Source organism: Quercus lobata, chromosome 5 (genome assembly GCF_001633185.2).
Source record: "Quercus lobata isolate SW786 chromosome 5, ValleyOak3.0 Primary Assembly, whole genome shotgun sequence".
In the NCBI taxonomy this organism is placed as follows: Eukaryota; Viridiplantae; Streptophyta; class Magnoliopsida; order Fagales; family Fagaceae; genus Quercus; species Quercus lobata.
In genome coordinates this window covers 82,741,588-82,756,476 of record NC_044908.1, presented here as the reverse complement: position 1 = coordinate 82,756,476, position 14,889 = coordinate 82,741,588, and the positions used below count along the sequence as shown (strand labels likewise).

The following is a 14,889-nucleotide window of genomic DNA, read 5'->3' as shown; positions in this document are numbered from 1 at the left end:
AATATATATTTCACTTCTCTTTCACTTTCTTTGTCTCTTTCACTTCTAAAAAGGGTTTTTGGGGAGTGAACAATGTGAATGAAATTATGGTGGATGATAGCAAGGATTAGATGGTTCTTTTGGGTGACAGAAAAGGAGTGGTAGTGGATGTTGTTTGTATAGATGTCAATGAGGAGGATGATAAAAGTGAAAAAGATGTGACTGAAAACAATGGCCTGAATTCTGATTGGAGGAGGGATAATGATGAACTTGTTTCATTTTGAAAAGAAAGCGTGAGACTAGTAATGCAAAAGATGTGACTGAAAACATTGGACCCCTTCTAGATGAATCAAAGTTTATTTAAAATTAATTTTAAGTTGAATAATGCATGATGCAAACGTTTATCTAATTTGACAGCTTAGCATATACCTTTAAATCTTTTAGAGCATTAGATTGTGGAAGGCGGATATTATTACTTATTACAGGAACATATGCATCCAAGTCAAATAATTATTAGATACTCTCGGAGTACCATAAATACGTATTCTCCCCTCTCACATAACTGTTAACTGTGGGTCCCAATTCATGTGAGAGAGGAGAGTATGCATTTATGATACTCTCAGAGTATTCAATAATTTTCCATCCAATTCCAATAGTTCAAATGAATACAAATTGATGGTGTGATTTAATGCATAGCAACAGTTCCTAAGCATTCCCATGTTTGGTTACAAGTAGCACAAGTGATCCACATGCCTAGGGAATGTGGATTCCCACCAAACCTCACTTTTATGGAAATGTAGATTCCCTCTTAAAAAAAAAAAGAAAAAAAAAAGAGAGAGATGGGTATCCACATTCCCATAGCATGAGATTTTTTTTTAAGTGACAATTATACACCTAATTTGATTATGTTTGACTACATAAATTAGAGTCTCTCCTCTATTGCCAAATTCCAAGTGCTTATGTCAAATGTGAAAAAAAAAAATAGGGTACCACTAATGTGACAAAAATAAGAAAACCACCAAATGTGACAAAAGAATAATCACATGTGATGTTGGAATTGTACAATGTGAGGATGGAACTGTCAAATGTGAGAAAAAAATAAAGGAACCACCAATGTGGCAAAAATATAGGCACATTTGATGTTGGTACTGCATAATATGAGGATGGAACCATAAAATATGAGGAAAAAAAAAAGGAATCACCAAATGTGACAAAAGTACTATAAAATGTAATGTTGAAACTGCACAATGAGAGGATGAAACCATCAAATGTGAGAAAAAAAAAATAAGGGAACCACCAAATATGACAAAAGAACTGTCATATGTGATGTTGGAACTGCATAATGCGAGGATAAAACGGTCAAATATAATGTTTTGGTAAATAGGTATAGGAGAGGAATCTTTAGAGGATCCTAAGCTCTCCCAGAGGATGCTAAGCTCCTCTCCTAGTCTATATAAAGGGGCTCGAGTTCCATTTGAAAGCAGGCTCGATTCAGCACAACTCCCTCTTACAAAATATAAATGCCATTTGGTTACAGGGTTGAAAATTCCTAATGCAAGATAACTAGGGGATTTATATATATATATATATATATATATATATATAGAGGTTACATTCACCATTTAATTATAATTGTTAATTTTGATTTTTATCTTCTACTTGGAATTGTTTTAGTGTTCAAAGAAAATAACTAATTTTGATTGACAAAACAATGACATCATGAAAGCAAGATTTTAAAATAATTCCTTTTGACAATTGACGAGTAGCGCATGAATGGTCATCTATAACTTGTAAACCGTCTATAACAATGACGAGTAAAAGTGCGAACGAGTGTAAGTACATTAATTCCAAATAGCATTCAATGATTGAGTGATAAATGAGCACGAAACCATTATCTCCATCCAATAATGTGCAGTTAAAGGTTGGTTACAAATAGCAAACTTGGGGATTAAATGGCCATCATTAAGCATTAAATCTTCCAGCTACAGTGTAACGTTAGACTAAGCATTAACTCAGCATAAGGCTATATAAAGCCAAGAAAGACAGATAAAAGGGACAAGATTTACACGTTACAGAATTGAGATTCCTAAATAGTAGAAGTTAACTTGAGCATCGAAGGGTCCTTGGCAAGCCCCAAAATGGTGCCATTATCTATTTGGTTCTTTCTCTTATGCAGGATATTAGGTTGTCCATCGTACTTACGAGGAATATACTGACGAGGTGAAATCGTGCTTCATCATTTTGGTGCCATCTGTGGGGAACCAATCAGGCATCACATGCAAAATAAAGTTGTGTAGGCCTAGGCTATGATCTAGGGCCCCCTTACTATGATAAAATTTATTGTGTGTCTCTTGCAAGTATTCACTCCCTTACATGAGGTAGGTCTCATAAAAGTGGGATTGACCTCCATGTGAAGGGTTTATATATATATATATATATATATATATATATATATATATTGATACCAAAGCCAGTTCAAACCCAACCCCCAAAGCTACCTAAGCAGCAAACCCCTTCCTGTACCAGTCAAGCAAAGAACCCTAGCCAAAACCAATTAGTTACCCCTTTGTGATATAAGAGCCAAGTTGGCAGATCATAGTTGTTGTAAGTTACATTTTATTTTCAATTATAAGTTGGCTGGTTATACCACCTTATTTTCAACATCAACATATTATTATTTTCATTTCATTAATTATGTTGAATTCCCCCATTCCCAATATTTGTTTTACATCTACTTTATGATAACTCTTCCATTTCCGTTCATTTATTTCTTTGTTTGTTATTATTTCATCATCTTCTTCTATCTCTACTGTTGGTAAACTGTTACTCTTATCCTTACTATTCATTCCCTGTGTTCTTAGTTTCTGTTAACCAGTTATTTCCTGTTATCTGTATCTCCAGTTTCTGTTTCTATCCCTAATTCTGTTACAATTGCATATCGTTGTGAACTGTAAGACCAGATCAGTGTAAATTTTCACCTTGTAAGCCTTGGATATCCTTGGAAGTAGCCGTTTAAGCCGGTGTTTGGTGTTTAGGTGAAATAGGATTAGCAATAGGTCTTGGAATGTGCGAGACGGAAAGTTGTCATGGAAAGTATCCCTGTTACAAATCTTAAGGATAGGTCCAATCACCTGTAGATTAAGGTACAAAGGTTTTAATTGTTTAACCTAAGCTTTTTTTCCAGTATGATGAATAGGTTGCTAAGAAGTAACTCTTCTACTAGCATAAGATCATCTCTCCCCAAGATACCACAAGAAGATGGAATTCTCAATTCTGAATCTTATGGATTATTAGATGTAGATTTGAAACTAGGAGAATGGAACATCCCTAAGGTCCTTACCCATCAGATCTATAAATCCTCATGGTCCTTGAAAAAGGCTTTCAAGACTGATTACCATGTTCGTACTATAGAGCAAGTCTACAGCATCAATAAGGATTATGAAACATGCTACTTGTTACCTTCTTCTGCCTTGTTAGCACACACGAAAGAAGGACACAATTACCTTCACATAGGTTTAGTCCAGGTTGGAGTTAAGCCTTTAATCAGAGAAGGGTTGAATTGTTCTATTCTTATGGCCCTTAGAGACACCCGTCATATTAGGTTTAATGACAGCCTCTTAGGAACCATTGAAACCAGTCTCAGTTGTGGACCAGTTCACTTTGACTACTTCCCCAATTTCACAATCAGCCTTCATGACCCGCATATCATGAAAGCCTTTACACTCAATATCAAGATCCATGGTACCCTCATGTTACAAGGAGTCCAGCAAATAGCCTTGATATACAAAGTTTACTATAAATGCACCAGAACGAACTTAAATGTTCAAGCACTTGACAAAAGAAAGATGGGAGAAACTACTCTCATCCAAACCAAGGACCTCAAGTCCAAGATTCAGGTTCCTAGAACCTTGAAATGGTTTGAAGTTACATTTCCTCCAAATTGGACTTTGGAGAATGAAAATTATCCTCTTCAGATCCAAAATCTGGCCCAGAATCCAGATTTAGACTTTATCCAACAGCTAGCTGATGGCATGGTTAGATTGAGCTTTGACCAATCTAGGTTTAGAACACCTTTAGACTATGATGAATCCAAAGTCAAACCCCCACTCGACCTCCACCAAACTAGTAGACAACCCCCTATTCTTCTTAGAAAAACATCTGCATCCCAATGTAGCACCTCCCAACCTACATCTTAGTACAACTCAACTAGGCCTCTTACACCATTCCTAAGGTCTAGAAGAGACTTAGGTCTAGACATCCACAGAGTAAAGAATGCCTCCCAGGTTAGCACTCCTTGCTATACCGCTAGGCAAGACTCAGTTGTCAATGAAGAAGACAACGATAGTAAGTCTACTCCCTCTCCATCCCATATTGATATGGCACACCAACAAGGAGAAGAAAATTTCTACTAAACCCCTGAGCCTCCTATTGACCACGAAATCATGGTTATCAAAAGAGACTTCATCCTTGACTTAGTGGCCTTAGGAAAGGAATTTGATTTCGAAGAAAACAGAGTCAAAAGAAAGGCATATAGAGCCAACCACACCAAGGAACAAAAAGTCGAAGTATTACAAAAATGGAAAGAATTCATGAAAGAGATATCCAGCAATGTCCCTTTCTTTGAATACTTTGAGAACCATTTTGAATGGCACAAAAAGTCCTGTGTCATCACAAAAACAAATTGGAAAAAAGACGAAACCAAGGAAGTTGTGCGATCTAGTCACCCACCTTTGGAAAAAATAACCTTTAGGCACAAAAATGCTAAAATAATTGCTTCCCCCTTCCAGGTCCACACCAATGAGGAAACCATAGTTAAAAAGGTTATAACACAAAATAACTACACCAACCAGTGTCTACATGTCATAGGAAAACAACTAGATAGAATAGAAGAGCAGGTTGAGAACAAAGTAATTCTCCCGCCAAGAAATACCAGCAAACCTACACAACTGGAGAAACCTTTAGTCAAGCTACCAATAACAAGGCAAGCCAGTCTCAAATCTAGAGATAAGACAGCCTTAGAAATTGTTACTCAGAAGCTAGAGGAATTAGTGAAAAAGGAACCTCTTACTCCCCCCCTGTTGTGGATCCCCGGCTTGTTGTCTTAGACGTCCACACAGCCTCTAGTAGTTCTAGCAGAACCTCCTCTGAAAATAAAAAGGAGATAGAAAAACTAGAAAACCAGTTTTGAGGCTAAGAAGTAAAAAAGCTTCACCACCCAACTTCGACCAGCCTAACTAAGAATTGGTACCCCAAGCCTACACCCCTTGACCTCCAGTTCGAAGAAAGAAATGTTAGCAACCAATTCTCTGTATCCTCCGGTAAACTCTATGAGTGGAACATAGATGGATTATTGGAACAAGAAATCCTAACAAAATCCATCATATGACCATGGTAGCCAATAACTACCTAAATGAAGGTCGTCCCCACATAGAAGTCATAGAACTCATAACCCTAGGATTCACAGGCAAACTTCTGCAATGGTGGAGTAACTGCCTGACAAAAGAGTTTAAGGAAGATATCAAAAGTGCTATCCAAAAGAATGAGGAGGGAATCCCCATTTTTGACGAAAACATAGGTAGACGAATCCCTGACGGAGTAAACACATTGATCTATATGATCATGAAACATTTCATGGGAAAACCTAGCAACATTACATCTAGGATTTATGACCAGCTCAGCAATCTTAGGTGTAAAACCCTTGGAGATTATCAGTGGTATGAAGATGTCTTTACCACCAAAGTCATGCACAGAAGTGGTTGTAACTCTCCTTTCTGGAAGGAGAAGTTCAGTAATGGCTTACCAACACTCTTTGGTGAGAAAATCAAAGAAACCCTTTGTTCCCCTTTAGGTGTCATAGATTATGATAACCTCACCTATGGAGACATATCAAGCACGATAAGAAGTGAAGGCATAAAAATGTGTAGAGATATGAAAATCTAGAGCCAAGCCAGCAAAAGCAAAGCTAAGTACAAAATAGGAAACTTTTGTACTCAGTATGGCTTACCTTCCATAGCCCCATCCAAGAGAAAATCCAGAAAAAAAGACCATTCTGGGAAATTTTTTAGAAAAAGATCAACCTCCAACTATTATAGAAATCAAAAGTATGGTCACTTTAAGAGCAATGATTTCTACAAGAAAGGAAACAAGTCTAAAAGACACCACAAAGACAATGGTAAACGAGATGAATCCACATGCAAAGCATCTAACAAAGGAACGTGTTTTAACTGTGGAAAGAAGGGTCATTTTCGAAATGAGGGTAGGTCTAAGGCCAAAACCCTCATTAACAGCCTAGTTAGTGACCAAACTGGTAAAGAAGAGATTCTCAAGCTTCTAGAACTCAACACCGAGAGTGACCTATCCAGTAGTTCTAGTGACAATGAAATCCACCAACTTGACCAACTCTCCTCCTCCTCTAGGATCTCACCCAGCTCCTCTAGTGGCCCGGATACCACTATAGCATGTAAAGATAGTTGTTGTAGAAGCAACACTATCAATGTCCTTACCAAACAAGAAGAACTCCTCCTTGACATAATAGATGACACAGAAGACCCTATTATCAAGGCTTAAAAACTTAGCAAATTCTGAGAAACCTTAAGGGAAACCAGTAAAACTGGACCTAGGATTCAAGAACCCAAAGTTGATCTTAAGAAAATCTATAATAGGTTCACCAAATCTGCAAAGGAAGTTACAGTCAACGACCTCCACCATGAAATCAAGGAAACCAAGAGTGAAATTCAAAACCTTAAGCAAGAACTAACTATACTTAAGGTTGATCACAACCTCCTTGACCAAGGGTCAAATACCTTGAAAACATCTCACATCAAAAAGATGAGGAAGGTCCCTCATTTCAAAACCTTTTTGATGATGAAGATGAAACCATTAACCCCACAGCCGAAATGACCTTAGATGAACCAAGAAGCCAAAAATTCTTAGAAACCATTAGCAGAATTAATTTCCAGAAATGGCATTCCAAGGTCAGGATTTTCATTAGCAAAGATTTTGAATTTGAAGTCATAGCCTTAATAGATTCAGGTGCGGATCTCAATTGCATACAAGAAGGTATCATTCCCTCTAAGTACTTCAAGAAGACTAAAGAGAGATTGACATATGCAAGCGGCAAAAAAATGCAGATTGAATTCAAAATCCTCAAAACCCATGTGTGTCAGGACAACACATGTTTTAAAACCACATTCGTCCTCGTTAAAAACATGACAGATAGGGTCATCTTGGGAAACCCATTCATGTGTCTATTGTATCCTTTTGTCACTGATAGTAAAGGAATCACTACTCATCCTTTTGGCCAACCTGTCAAGTTTAAGTTTATAAGGAGACTTGAACCAAGAGAAATTATCACCTTCCAGGATGTCTGTGTTTCCAAAACCATAAACTTACTCAATGCCAAAACCCAACACCTCAAGTACTTAAGAGATGATCTAAGATACAAGAAAATTGAGGAACAATTAACCTGCAAAAACATCCAAATAGAGATCAGAAAAAATTTGAAGAAAAACTTAAGCAAGAAGTCTGTTCTAATCTACCAACAGCCTTTTGGCATAGAAAGAGACATGAAGTAACTCTTCCCTATGTCAAAGATTTTCAAGAAAAAGATATCCCTACTAAAGCTCGACCTATCCAAATGAATCAAGAACTCATGGATATTTGCAAAGCAGAAATAGAGGCTCTCCTTAGAAAAGGAATCATCAGAAAGTCTAGATCTCCATGGTCTTGCCCAGCCTTTTATGTCCAGAAAAATGCTGAGATAGAAAGAGGTGTCCCTAGACTAGTTATCAACTACAAGCCCTTTAACAAAGTCTTATAATGGGTAAGGTACCCAATCCCCAACAAAAAAGACTTAGTCAATAGGCTTAGTAGAGCTACGGTATGTAGTAAGTTTGATATGAAGAGTGGTTTTTGGCAAATACAAATCAGAGAGTCTGATCAGTACAAGACAGCCTTCACCGTGCCTTTCGATCATTACGAATGGAACGTAATGCCTTTTGGTCTAAAAAATGTACCATTTGAATTCCAGAATATCATGAATGAAATTTTCAATTCATTCTCTAGTCATGCCATTGTGTACATTAATGATGTACTAATTTTTTCAGAATCCCTAGAACAACATTGAAAACACCTAAGAACATTTCTCCATACCATCAAGCTCAATGGTCTTGTTGTTTTAGCCCCAAAAATCAAACTTTTTCAAACTGAGGTTCGATTCTTAGGATTTGATATTCATCATGGTGTCATCAAACCCATAGATTGAGCTATCCAGTTTGCTGAAAAATTCCCAGATCAAATCCTAGATAAAACCCAGCTTTAGAGATTTCTAGGATCTTTTAATTACATTTCAGACTTCTATCAAAATCTCAGGCAACAATGCAAACCTCTTTTTGATAGACTTCACACCAATCCATCCCCTTGGACTCCAGCTCATACAGCAATTGTCCAAGAAATCAAGAAATATGTTAAGACTCTCCCTTGCCTAGGAATTTCCTCAGTCAATTCCTTCAAGATTGTCTAGACAAATGCCTCAAACATAGGTTGTGGTGGCATTCTCCTCCAACGAGTCACTTCTACTTCCCCTGAGCAAATTGTCTGTTTCCATTTCGGAATTCAGACTCCCACTCAAATTAATTATAGTACTATTAAAAAGGAAATTTTATCTATAGTACTATGCATTTCAAAATTTCAAAGTGATCTTTTGAATCAAAAGTTTTTAATACGGATTGATTGTTAATCTGCAAAACATGTTTTAGAAAAAGATGTTCAAAACATTGCATCAAAACAAATTTTTGCACGATGGCAAGCCAGCCTTTTAGTTTTTTACTTTGACATAGAATTCATTGAAGGAACCCAGAACAATATCCCTGATTTCCTCACCCATGAATTTTTGCAGAGTCCAAACCAAGATGTCCGAGAAAAAGCCAGTTCAAACCCAACCCCCAAAGCTACCTAAACAGCAAACCCCTTCCTATACTAGTCAGGCAAAGAACCCTAGCCAAAACCAATTAGTACCAGTCTCCCCATCATCAGTAGCCAATCGTTACGTGGTTTCCACAATACTGAGGTCAAATTATGAAAGGCCTTTCATCAGCCAACCTAGTTATAGTTCAGCTTTAGCCACTCCAGCAACTAGGGCACTCACCCCATACACAGTTGATGAACCTCTGGGTCCCATACAGCTCCAACGGCCTTCTTTGCCCCCAACAAGAAAGGGAAGATCTCCTTATGTTAAGAAACCGTATGTCCAGCATATCTCTTACATTGTACCTCATCTAGTTCATATTAAGAATCTGTTGGCTATGGCTATGGAAATGTTGCCCCCAAAATGGCATTACCTTCCAAAACATCCAGAGAAGAGTATCAAGTTTTATAAGAACATCCTCATTCAAGAAAAGTTTGCTCGGGTAGAAAATATCATGAACAGAGCAGACCCAATGATTGTTCTTTACCATAAATTCATTATCACAGGTTTTATCAGCTATAAAGAATGGGGAAGACACCCCTCCTTACTCAAACCCCTCGTAGGCTCAGAACTCTTTTATAGTTATTATGACTATATAGATGCCTTTAAGAAAGTCCTTTTTTACCATAACAAAAACTTTAAGCATTCATGGTTCCTGATATTTGATAAGAAGTTCTCTAGCACAATACCTACCTGGTTTCTTAAATGGTGGGAAATGTTTGGATCAGTTCCTCAGATTTTCCCCAAACCCCTTCAAGAAGCCCTCAGGTATTTCAGTTCCAGATTTCGGTCCTCCCAGCACAATTCCTAGTTTCCATCAATATTGCACTTGACTATCAGGTACAGGATCCATTGGATTAGCATGTGGTCCTATACTATTTGTAATAATCTACTGAACAAGGAATTCTCAGTTAAACAGTGGGATAGCTTTAAGATTGATCAGGTCATCAATCAAATCAATAAGGATTTCCCTCCTCCAGTACAGAAGGCCTTAGCTCAACCATCACGATCTCAGTCTAGCTTAGACTCCATCCAGGTCGTTGGAAAATCTAGCCAAGAATTAAAAGACCTTGCTAACCAATTGCTACTTCAATCAGAACAATTAGAGTCCCAAGAAAAGGTCTCTCCTTCCTCTTTAGAAGCCTCCATTAATGATGATTCGTTGTTTCAAGACTCCCAAGATCCTTACGATGGCTACAATCTGGATGAAGATTAAGCCATCCTGAATAGCCCTAGTCACTATTCAGATTTTCAAATAGTTCAATATTCATCTACAGTACCAGTCACTATTGATGAACAGTACCAGAGCTCAACCGACACTAGAAGACAAAGTCCGATAGAACACTGTTCATGAACAGTCCGCAGTCACGGGTTTATGAACAGTAACTATTCATGAACAGTACGACACTACTCTCCAAAAGTCACTGATTGCTTTCAGTGGAAAAGGTTTTTCACCTGGAGTAAAAGCATTTCACCTTCCGGATTTTCCGCATCTTTTCAGAGGATCCTAAGCTCCCTACAGCCTATTTAAGGAAGCTGAGGCTCCATTTTGAAGTAGGTCCAATTGGAGTCCCAATTGAAAAATACTCGGCATATGCTTTTCTCTTAACCTAGTACTCAGATGGCTTTTCTCCTTTACACTAGTAATACCTTAGTCGGTTTTTACTTCTGTAATCAGTTGACCTCAGTTGGTCTGTAACCTGTAACTTACCCCTTTGTGGTATCTATGTTATATATATATATATATATATATATCATATACATGTAATATCACCTCACTTATTAGAGAAAATCAGTGTCAAAACCATAATTTTAGTCCAAGGGGAGAAAAATTAAAAGATAATATTAAAAGTGAAATTAATCTTAAACACTATCAATCGATTATAATAAAAAATTAAATAAATAGTTGTAAGAAAATATGAATATATTTCATATCATTAAAATAGCTATACAAAAATAACCAATCCATAGCTATAAAAATTGACAACAAAAAGCTTACAAATTGATGTGGTAAAAATGTGATTAGTGTTAATTAATCAATATAATGAATAAATGTTTGAAATTAATTTTTGTGATTGGCGACATGCCAATTTATAAGATGTAAGTAGTAAAATTTGTAATATCACTCAATAATAAAGTACTCTAAAAAGTATCTTGAATAGTGAAATTTTTGAAAATAATGATAAAAAAGAAAATAAATAGTGAAAAAGGTGAAAAAACTGGGACAAGAAAAAAGCTACTTATAACAATAGTGAAATGGATGAAAAATATGCATCATGCCTTTGAAATATAAGCATAAGCATATTTATCTAAAGAATTGTTATAAAAACATGGGCTGCTACACCCTCATGGCACATTATAGTGAAATTTTAGGAGTCACGAGAGAAATGGCCCCATAATGTGGTGGCCAATAAGTGATTTTCAATTTTCCCCCTCCACTTTTAAAATTTTACCATATAAAGCTTAATAAATGATGTGTCACGAACTTTCAAAACACATTTCAAATATCAATTCCTTTATTAAGTAGTTGAAATAATCACATTTATTGTCACATCAATTTATAAGTTTTATGTAATAAATAACTTTAGCATTTTCCTTTAAAAAGACCAAAAGAATTGATTGATGCTTGAATTATTGCAAATTTTATTACATGAGTCTTACAAATTGTTGCATCACCAATAATAGGAAGTAATTCAAATATTCAATTATTATCTTATTGAAGGGCCACCAATGACATTCTTTTTCACATCATTTTTAAAGCTTTCTGTAGTAAAATTTATTGCAGCTTAAACATTTTCCCAAAAAAATATATATGTAATAAAATAATAAAAATCAAACCACATCACCATTAAGTAAATGGAAAATTTTAAAATTATTACAAATTTTACTACATAACACTTACAATTTATTCGGCAAGAATAGACTAGTGCCACTAAAACAACATAATAAATTAATGTTTAAATCAATTTATTCTAATTCGTGACACGTCAAATTATAAGTTCTATATAATAAAATTTGTAATATCTCTAGTATCAATCAAATACTTTTGTTGATATAAAAAAGTAAAAGTAATGAATTTTGAATAAATAAAAATTTATAGTACAAAACATTAACTAAATTGATGGATAATAAAAAAATTTAATTTTAAGCAATATTGAAATACACAAATGCCCATTTAAGGTTTTTGTATAAAGGCTCAAATTGTATTGAGCGGGCCTTCGTTGAGTAAAACTATTTTACCTTTTGTTTCATAAGGAAATTATATGGAATAGAATTTTTTTTTGGGAGTAGTGTTTGACCATAAGCATATCTCTCTCTCTCTCTCTCTCTCTCTCTCTCTCTCTCTCTCGTGTCACCATTATATAAATATATAGAACTCCTCTTGAGAATAAATTAGAAGTTTTGAAAGAAAATCTTTGAGTAAATTCTCGAAAATCTGACAATGTCCCATTCAACTAAATGTGCAGCTTGCAAATCTTTGAGAAGGAGATGCTGTAAAGATTGTGTTCTTGCACCATATTTTCCTCCAACCAATCCACAAAGATTTTCTCGTGTTCACAAAGTCTTTGGTGCCAGTAACATTACCAAAATGCTAGAGGTATGACCAAATATATATATATATATATATATATAGATAGACACACACGTACATGTTACTAGTAACAATTTTTCATTTATTAATTAGTTAATACAAAGGTATTATGTAGATATTATTTCATATGCATATATAGACGAGGGATTAATATTTCAGCTTGTTTGTTGTTCACTGAAAAGCTTTCTACCTTATAGAAATAATCACATAGATGGTGTTAATGATATCTTTAAGATGTTTCTTAAAGGATTCTTTCAACACATACACATAAATAAAACAATCACTTCTATAATCAATATGAATGTTGAACATGTTTTACTTTCCTCTTTTTCCCTATCATTGTAAGCTTTGAGTTCATCATTTTATGTTAATATCAAATTTGTTTAATACCATTTCCTCCTAAATTTTCTTGAAACAACACTAGAGAAAAATTTTGTAAGTGTTTTGAACAAGTGAATATTACTATCTAATGGAGTGGACTAGATCAAAAATATATATTTAAATTCATGTCAATTTCCATTTTTAACCAAATCTTCATTATTATTTTGGAATTAAGTTATTTGAGCAACTAATTTAATATTTGACTTTTTTTTCAAAAAAAAAAAAAAATTAATATTTGACTCTCCTCCTAATGGAATTTTTATTATTATTCATGTAGCCGTTTGACATTTTCGATATATATACTCTTTGTCAACCATTAACAAGTTTAATTTTAATACCTGTCACAACAAAGCATGAAAGCACCATCATTTGAAATAGATTATTTGTCAAATTAAATTCCGAGTAATTGAAGATTTTCATTTGACAAAAAAGAATCCCAAAATTATTTTACTTTGAAATTGATTAGTAGTGCATTTTTAACTAAGCTACTCATATTTATTACTTCAAAATTTAGTCCATTATAGCTGTTCATCTCTCTAGTTTATTTACCCAAAAACAATAAACAAAACAAAACACGAAAGCTGATTTCAATTTTTTTTCGTCATTTGGCATTGCAGCAACTTCCACTGCATTTACGAGCTGTGGCAGCGGATTGCATGTCTTTCGAAGCAAGTTCACGTGTTGAAGACCCAGTCTATGGAAGTGTTGGGATAATCTCTCAACTCCAAGAACAAATAATTAAGGCTGAGTCTGAGTTAGCGAAGACAAAGAGTGAAATAGCCTTTCATAATGCACAACAACTACAGCAACAACAAAATGAAAGCTCAAGCTGTAAAATTGAAGAGCTTCATGACACAGATGAAGCAACTACAAATTCAACAGTAAAACCAGTGTCGTCTAAGAATAGTAAATGAAAACGCATGTCGTTTATGTTATGTTAATCAGACTTGGTTTAGTGTTTATATGTGTGCATGTGTGAGGGTTAGTTACAGGTTGTTAGAGTGAGTCTCAATTTGGGAGATATTTACTTAGATATTTTTGTACGCTTTCTTGGTGGTATATATATTGTAGATAACAAACTCCATCGTAATTAAGTATTCATTCATCAATCTCAGTATTTTTTCAATACCAGAAACTCTCTCTCTCTCTTTCTCTCTCTCTCTGTTTTCTCTGGTTTTCCTCTGTGTTCTTTCATGGTATCAGAGCTTGAATCCACAACAATGGCTTCCACAAATGCAACTTCTTCGTCTACTACTTCAAATTCAACACCTTCTATAGCTAATACAACTTCACCTACTAATACTTCACTGCTTTTGCTATCCAATATGTCTTTGATGATGACTGTCAAGCTTGATTATGGAAATTACATCGTTTGGAAGCATCAAATTGAGGTAATTCTTGAAACTTACTCAATGATTGATGTGATTGATGATTCTGTTATAGCTCCAGATCGGTTTCTCAAAGATTCTTCTAGTAATTTCACTACCGAGATTAACCCTAGTTTCATTTCCTGGAAAAACTGTGAGCATGCTATGTTTACTTTTATCAATTCAACTTTGTCTCCTTCAATTCTTGCTCTTACTGTTGGGCAAAAATCTACCAAGGGAGTTTGGAAAGTATTGGAAAAGGGGTTTGCTTCAATTTCAAGATCTCATGTGATGAGTCTTCGAAATGAATTGAATGCAATCAAGAAAGGTTCTAATTCAATTGACAATTATTTTCAAAAAATCAAGTAGACTCATGATAAGCTAGCTACTGTTTCAGTTTTTCTTGATGATGAAGAGCTTCTTCATATAGCTCTTGATGGATTATCATCTGAATATGATTCTTTCAGTTCTGCAATCAAGACTCGTAGTGATGTTTTTTATGTTGAGGAACTGAACACTTTGCTCAATTCTGAAGAGAGAGTGATTAAGAAGAGATCTAAAGCTAATGCTGTTGATCCTAATTTAGTGGCCATGGCAATGAATTT

The 14,889-nt window shown here is 35.2% G+C and overlaps 1 protein-coding gene across 1 annotated transcript; it reads left to right on the top strand.

Annotated features, from left to right (window-relative positions):
- Positions 1 to 5,367: 5,367 nt before the first annotated feature.
- Positions 5,368 to 6,546, top strand: LOC115991302. The gene is made up of 2 exons (XM_031115010.1): positions 5,368 to 5,887; positions 5,993 to 6,546. Exons 1-2 carry the CDS (start codon positions 5,368 to 5,370, stop codon positions 6,544 to 6,546), a joined length of 1,074 nt encoding a protein of 357 aa, XP_030970870.1.
- The last annotated feature ends 8,343 nt before the right edge of the window (positions 6,547 to 14,889 follow it).